We start from the raw sequence: 8,027 nt of genomic DNA on the forward strand, positions 1-8,027 counted from the left end.
GGCCTTCTTACTTTGAAAGGTTATAGAAATGAACAGAAATTGTGGTATTTAAAAGGAAAAAGGCCTTTTGCACTAAGAAGAGCCTCAATTTGGATTAGGCAATCGTGAACTTTGGAAACAAGTATTAATTAGCCTCTTCAATACCGTCTTGGGGAAATTTTCCTGTGCAATTAAGGTTAGTTACAGATAATATCTCAAGAAATCCGTTTTTCGCTTTTTAAACCTAATTTTTAGCTCTAAAAAAAGCCACACTCTCTGCACTGTGACGGGTAAAGACTGGTAGAGAGACAATAATTCCAACCTTGCAAGGAAGTTTCACCGCGTTGAGCTATTATAAATACCGTCCCATATTCTTCTGTGGTCTGACTTGTTTTCATCGAATCTCAGCGTAAGGTAAAGCTTTCGCTAGGTCTAATTAGAATTATCACTGAATGCTTAAATTGGCAAAAACTTTTGCTTGGATCGCGGACACTACACAAAATTGTCACAAACTCCTCGCATAAGAAAATTCGAAATACGCGACTAACTCGCAGCCAGCTGTTCCTTGAAGCAAATAAAATGAGAGCTTTAGAGTTCTTCACAATCGATTTTGAGAAATTTGGTCAAGCTCTCTGATTCTTATCGTGAGACAAAGTTGAAAACTAACGGCGCCACAAATAAATTCAGCAGCACATTCGTAACCTTATCAGATGATTATTTTTCTTCAAATATTTTTGGCGTGGGAAACAGGGAGTGAAGTAATCTTATCTCTTTCTTTGCGGAAAGTCATTAAGCAACACACCGCACTTTCAATCGTTTTACCAAATTAATAACCAACTTAAAATATGGCGAGAACCGTGTTACTGGAAAAAATTGTGAATCACTCGCCTCTTACTTGGGATTAACAACTTTTTGAGTGTTTTCACAACGTTCCGAGTGGGGTATTATGCTGGTAAACCGACAGAAAGTGTGGTTTATTGCTTTTATAAAATAAACTTAAAACAAAACATATTGTTTCATATTTCTCTGGGTTACCGTGCGATAAACGATAGCTTTTTGACCAACCTCGTTTATTTATAAAGCTTGATAACACAACGGTCTGACCGGCTTTAGGAACATCTCGCTCGATTCTGTGTATGAACGCTGGAAGTTACATGGACCCTCTCTAAAAACATTTTTAAGTAAGGGAAGATACGACGACTATTCAATAAAAAGATTGCTTCTAACTTTAAACTGGTTAATAAAGCTTTCATTTATTCATGTTTCTATCTATTCACACTGAATTCAGGGTTGACTGAAAACGCAAAAGAGTTTCAGAAATAGAATGACATATCTTGACACTTCCCTAAATGATACCCCAACCGAAGGCAATAAATGATGACTGTCTTGTTTATAATCCAATTTTATTTTTCTTGAGTCAAATTTATTCAGACGTTGTCAAAATACATCTTTTTGAGCCCATATGCATTGTTCAATATTTGTTGAAAGAAAGGAGAATTTTCAAAATTTAGCTTGAAAGCTTGCATGGACAGCCTAATTTTTCGATCGATTTCAATTCAAGCGAAACTTTCAATTACTAAAATAATTTATTTAGGCGAAAAAAGTTTGAAGGAAGCCTTATAAATGATCTTCAATTTCAAACTTAAATAATTTATGCAAATTAACGTCCTCTGTAACAGGAAAAATATGAGGATAAGGAAAAAATTTAAAAGTAATATGAATTGACACCTTCAGCTGATATGTTCGATCCAAGCTTCATAAGAAGTAAATATGGAAACGAACCAGTGGAACTTTTCGGCAGACTGGTGTTAACGACAATTATGACAATAATGATAATATTAACAATGATGAGGAAAACGATGATTATGATTGTAATCACAAAATAGAAAAAAATGAACAAAGAAATAGAGAAAACAGGTTTGACGGCTTACGTTTATCTTCAAACGTTCGCTTGTCATCAACACTGTTTCTAATTTAAATAAATTGTAAGTTGCTTGCGCCTACATCAACAAAATACTCATTGCATGTACATAGTATGTGGATAGCTTATACCTGTGGGAGATTAAAAAAAGTATCCGTTGATTGCAAAGGGAGACAATACAACTGCACAAGTTTAAAACTCGAACGGAAATATTAAATACGATTATTTTTTCCGGTGAGCTTTAACTTGCGATTTGGATATACAAAAGAATTGGAAACGCATGCTAAATTACACTCCTGTATCTTACCTAAAAAATGGAAAAAAATAAAATGAAATAAAAAAACAGAAAAAAAAGGTAGTATGAGATTCTCTAGCAATACAGTCACTCGATCAGGAACAATTATTTAGCTGATAGAAATGCGTAGGTATTATACGAGTTACCAGTATGATGTTTTGTATTCAGTGTATTCTTCACTTGTCGTTAGGGTTGAAATATGATGGTAGTATTCAAAGCAATTACATGTTCAGGAAGTAATGTGATTGTAACGCTGCCGTTAATCTTCATACGTCTTCATAAACCTCACTGTTCCCTTGCTTGGCATTGGATAAACTTACAATTCGAGAAGACGAGACTAAGATGGGTCACGCGGTTGAAAGACAAAAAGCCACTAAATAAACGAATATATAAATAATAACTAGATAGATGATTACAAGTAGATTGCGACAGTTCACAAACCCTGAGAGCGAATTAAAGATGCGGGTGATGTAGTTTGCCGGGAAAGGGGAAAAGCCATTATTTTCATTTTGTTAATCTTCATCTCTCTTCACATATTTGTTTATTAATTTACTCAATTACTTGCTTTTTAATTTCTTCTATTTTCAGAAGGTGCTATGTCAAACTTAGAGCTACCAAGCCGAAGCTTATCTGCTGTCATAACTGAGGCACTTGCATGCGTTTCATTGAACATCACAACCATCATTGGAAACAGTCTGATTTGTATAGCAGCATACAGAAGCACAAACCTGCGATCAACCACAAACCTGTATATCACTGCTTTAGCGGTCAGCGATCTGCTGTTTGGAACAGTAGAAATGACGTCAACTTCTGCAACGCTAATCATCGGAAGATGGGTCTTTGGTGACGCTTTATGCCAATTTCAAGGCTTTATCGATATGTTCACCTTTCACGCGACGCCAGCAACACTTGGTTTGATAGCAATTAACCGCTACGTGAAAATTGTAAAGACAAGCCATTACAAGAGGATTTTTTCGCCCCGCAGATCTAAGATATGGCTGAGTTGCTTGTGGCTTTCCCTTGCACTTTACCTGTTGATTGCTCGAGTCACAAACTGGGTTAAAATCGATTTTATTCAAGGCTACGCAGTGTGCTCCTTTGATTACCCTACTAATGTAAGTCGAATCGTTCATTATTCCATCACTGTCGCATTATTTTTTGTTTTACCGTTGAGTGTCGGCATTTTCTCTTATTATAAGATATTTCTGAAAACCCATGAGCATCAACAGAATGTAGTGTCATCACTACGGAACCGTACTGACAATGCTGCAATAAGCAACACAGTGAAAGAAATAAAGCTTACTCGAATGTTGTTCCTTGTGGCAGCGGGATTTGTGTGTTGCTGGATACCAATGTGGGCACTTGCCCTCTGGTTTCGCTTTTCCCCTGAAACCAGCTCAAGAATTACAGCATTGCTTGCCATGTTTTTCTTTTATCTGAGTGCTGTAATCAATCCCATTATTTACGCCTTTACAAATGATGAGTTCCGCAGGGAGTTTCGCAAACTGCTCTGTTGCCGCCGTGAAAGGTCAAGAATTGTGCCAAAGAAAGCTGCTGCGTTTACTGGTAACGATCTCGTCGAAAGAGAGGAACAAGAAGCAAACTTTTGAGTCTAGTGAATTTGTGTCAGTAAGACATCCTCTTTTAAAAACAGGACGGAAAAGTTATTCCATTCTTTTTTATCTTTTTTATTACGGTTGCTTTGTTTTTTTTTTGTTTTTTTTTTTGCTGTTTTTTGCTCTTGGTCGGTTTTGTTTTTTTTCTCAGATTTCTCAAAGAGGCAGACACGAGGGGAACCAGTGGGATAATTTATATACGCCTTAAAAAAGAGAAAGTAGTAAGAGAGTGGGGGAGAGAGAGAGAGAGAGAGAGAGAGAGAGAGAGAGAGAGAGAGAGAGAGAGAGAGAGAGAGAGAGAGAGAGAGAGAGAGAGTAATATCGCACAAGGCGCCCTTTTGAAATTTCAAACAAACCTGAATAAAATAATCAAATTACTGGCCTCGACTTGAGTAGTTTCTTTTGAGGTGCTAATTTAGTTATTGCTTGCCAAAGAAAGCTTCTTGGATGTCGAAAGCGGTGTTGCTCGCATCAATCAGACCCCGCTGTCTAATGTTATAAACTATTTATGGTGACTTCTCCTTGCCTAGTGCTGAACACGAGAAAACGGCATCAGTTCACTTCTAAATTGTGTGGTTGTGAGTAAGAACTGGATAGATTTTGCCATGCGTGCGGTGAAAATACAATGAATTGCAATTGAATTTGAATACCAGATTGTAATCTAATGGCAAACACGATGATAAAATCGTTCAGTATAACCTTTTGCTTCTTCAAAATTTTTCTATCTATAACGTCAAAGCTTTTTCAGATCCAAGGGCTTGATGGTTAAATGGAAAATAAATTAATTTTATTCGACTTTCCGTTTGTCAACAGCCAGCTTCTAAAGCAGAATAACTTTCCCCTGAGTTTCTCTTTCTGATGCCTGTGATGTAATCAGCAACTTATTTGCTATCCTCGAACATAAGATTTTTTTTCCTAAATTCATAACAAATTAGCATAAAACGCTTTTAGCTGATTAGAGGTGACGCTCAGTCGTTTATGAAAAACTACAAGAGGACCAGAAAAGCCCTTGTTCGCAAGAAAAAAAATTGAAAGTTCCGCTTCAAAGAGTGCAATTACCTTTAAAGACATTCCCCAAACTATTTCTATGAATAATTTTCCATAAAGGCGCTTTCATTTGCAATCATGATTACAACATAATTAACAGCCGCCTACTAAGAACGTTGTAGGATATTTCGGAATCAGTTTCAGAAGTGTTTTACACTTAACGAAGAATCAAGAGAGCGGAATTAATGCTCTCTGAAGTGGCTGTGTTTTTTTTTTTTTTTTTTTAATGAGGTACTCCTACCACTCATCTGTCATGGATAAGTGTGAATGCATTTTGTAAACGCGTCCAGTGGAACGTGCGTCGCCGTGATAAACCAAAGGTTAAAACACTTTCATTGGAAAAAGTCCTACAAAGACTTCAGGTGCCGGCTGTTAGAGCTCCAAGTTCTATGCCCCCAAAGATATATGCCGTAAAAATACATATAGGAATAATTGCCATTCAAATCAAGTCCTCAAGAATATCTTGTTTGCCAGACTTTCAAAGTCCTTTTTCCTTTTAGAAAGACACTAACTTATGTGTACTGAAATACAGACACAAATCAATATCAGTTTGATGTTGACAAGTTGATTGTCTGGTTCAAAGCTCTGAAGCCAGGTTACAAATTTACGATTGAAATGCTTCCCTAAAATCGACACAGGCAACTTTAAGCATAGACAAGGTTGAAGTGGGAAAAAGGGTACGAACATTGACTAAATGACATTCCCTAAAGAGAAGTAAGAAAAATAACTTATATTGCGAGCTTTAAAGTCATGATATGTAGAAAGCAACGTTTTTCTGGGAGGAAATAAATAGAATTTGTAAAAGAAGCCAGCAAAGAGATAAAACTTAGCGCCTACAGCTGATAACAATATTAATGACGTATCAGTGATAATAATAGCTCGCAACGATACCTGCAAGACTTTCTACATCGACGAAATAGTTCCTGAGTGTATTTTAAGATGGAAAACATGTTAGAGGGAGATTTGGCTCGTCAAACTGTCAAATATAACTGCTTAGGTCTCCTGATGGATGATGATGGCCTAAAGGTTTAATGCGCCCTCCCCACTTTTTTTCGGTTTTTTAAGATTTGGCATATTTTTTTATATCATAGTGTTGCCCTTGTCTTTGGAAATACGATGGTGTATTATTGTTGTTGTTGTTGTTGTTGTTGTGTTTTGTTGCTTAAGGTTAATTGAATTTTTTGTTCGGGGAAATGATTGCACCCACTTTAAGACATTATTTCTGCGGACTGATGTAAGGGTTAGGTCTGAAATTGTATGGGGACGTAGAATAAGAGTTGTCATGATTTGTGCAGTGTAAAATACTTCTCTTAATCTTATATTTTGTGCGAGAGATCAGTTGTCCATACTTCAGTGCGCTCTCCCAACATAGCTTATTATTCGAAAGTCATATTTTAGCGGGTTTTTTGTGGATTTAACGAAGATGATTGTAATGAAAATCATATTGGCGCAAAGTTAAGTTCTTGGGTTTTATTTAGGTGTAATTTTTATTTAGTTTGGCTGTGGTAATTAAAAAAGAAGAGTCACATATCTTTACAACTTTTTATGGAAATTTGGTCTAGCTTTTGCTATAAATTTCTCAGAGGTTCTTGCTCCGTTTGCGTTGAAAGTGTCTAATGATATTGACGAATGTATTGGCTAAAGAACCGTGTAAATGGTGCCTAGTTTGAATAGATTGATATAAAGTTAAATGTGGTTAAAAAGGAGGCTTTGGTTCCCTGATCCCCCCCTTGCCGTATCAAACGACAAGAGTATTACCCTGAGATCTGAGAGTATTCGTGGGGCACTCCCCGGAGGTCGGCTACACCAGCTCGAATTATTTTTGTCAGGATATTTACATATATACAACGGTATAATAATTAAAGTTTTAAAATCATATTTACACTTCTATCTACAGCAGTATTTACAATAAATAAAAGTTGTAATTGAGCGGTTTATATGTACAATTCTATCTAACTGAGGGTTGCAGAGGTCAGGATTTATTTGGTGACCCGCTTCCTTCGGAAAAAGTTTTTAACTTTTTAATAGCACCTGACCTCTCCTTTCTGGGCCAGGATGTGTTTTAACACGTTATCTTCCCGTAACAAAGCAATATTTTCTTACCTCAGCGATCGCCCACGGCCTGCGTGACGATCCTGTGAAGCGCCTAGACTGGAGTCATTTTCAAAGGGCAAGTCACCCTGTCTGGAAAATTGGGAGGCCCTGGCACTGTTCGTCCGGAGGCGGACGAAGTCACTGATCTCTTTAATCATGCTGAAGTCTACCACGTGGCGCCTAACGTGGAGATCTGTCCTGCAGACGTTTCTGACCTCATGGCGCGTCATGATCAGGAGCTGTTTTAACACATAATCATCCCGAAACAAATAGCAATACTTAATAACCCTCCTATCAAGGAGCGCCCCTGCTGCCTAAAAAATCTCCGTCAAGTGCTTCTTGATGGTCCCAGACCTGAAACATTGTTCATTATCTTTAACGAATGATTGGTCCTCTTCTTCCTGGGAAAAGTGAGGCCTGATGTTACTGGTGTAAATTGACATCCACCTGTGCAGCGTCTTATCTGCCGGACCTTGGTGGCTCGTTGTCATGTGATGGTCGACAACCAACGTCCACGTCTTTGTGGCCCTACAGAAAACTGCCTGGTTGAAACGCTGCTCAAGCGCGTTCTCCAGTGGCTCAGGTCGAGATGCAGATGTCCCTTCAGTAGATGGTGTCCATGTCCACTGCTAGGACAAACTAAATGTTCTGTATATTTCAATTTCATAGACAGCGTTGACAAATTGGCAAAAGTAATCTAATTACCCCAAATTTAAATTATTTCCTTCACGTTCAAATAACCATTGGACTTAAGAAGATCAAAATCCATTGCATTCTGTTAGTGTGAGAGAGATTCGATGGAAGTGCATTTCTCGAGCTAATTTTAGCCTTATACCCCTTGATTTGATGTGGGGGCCCTAAAACTCCAAGGATTAGACGGGAACCCGAACTACTTTGGATTCTTGAATAACTCATTGACCCTCACAAACTGTAAAAGTTTGAAAGAAATCGGTGCAATGGCATGTGTCACGCCTTCCCGGCCCTCACGTGAACAGACTCTTAATCCATTAATTCACTTATATGTTTACTTATTAGTTGTTTTTGTTGGTTTTATTTTGTGTAATTAGTTGGTAAT

At 37.6% G+C, this 8,027-nt stretch overlaps 1 protein-coding gene across 1 annotated transcript; it reads left to right on the forward strand.

Moving 5' to 3' along the window:
• Positions 1-3,975, forward strand: LOC136279925 (octopamine receptor beta-1R-like). Its single transcript, XM_066164412.1, has 2 exons — positions 1-175; positions 2,784-3,975. The coding sequence occupies exon 2, from the start codon at positions 2,792-2,794 to the stop codon at positions 3,803-3,805; it is 1,014 nt and encodes a 337-aa protein (XP_066020509.1). The 5' UTR covers positions 1-175; positions 2,784-2,791; the 3' UTR covers positions 3,806-3,975.
• Positions 3,976-8,027: the final 4,052 nt, after the last annotated feature.

This window comes from Pocillopora verrucosa, chromosome 3 (genome assembly GCF_036669915.1).
Source record: "Pocillopora verrucosa isolate sample1 chromosome 3, ASM3666991v2, whole genome shotgun sequence".
In the NCBI taxonomy this organism is placed as follows: domain Eukaryota; kingdom Metazoa; phylum Cnidaria; class Anthozoa; order Scleractinia; family Pocilloporidae; genus Pocillopora; species Pocillopora verrucosa.

Excerpts from the sequence above, each read along its gene's own strand:
- LOC136279925 (XM_066164412.1), top strand. The coding sequence starts at position 2,792 with ATGTCAAACTTAGAGCTACCAAGCCGAAGCTTATCTGCTGTCATAACT.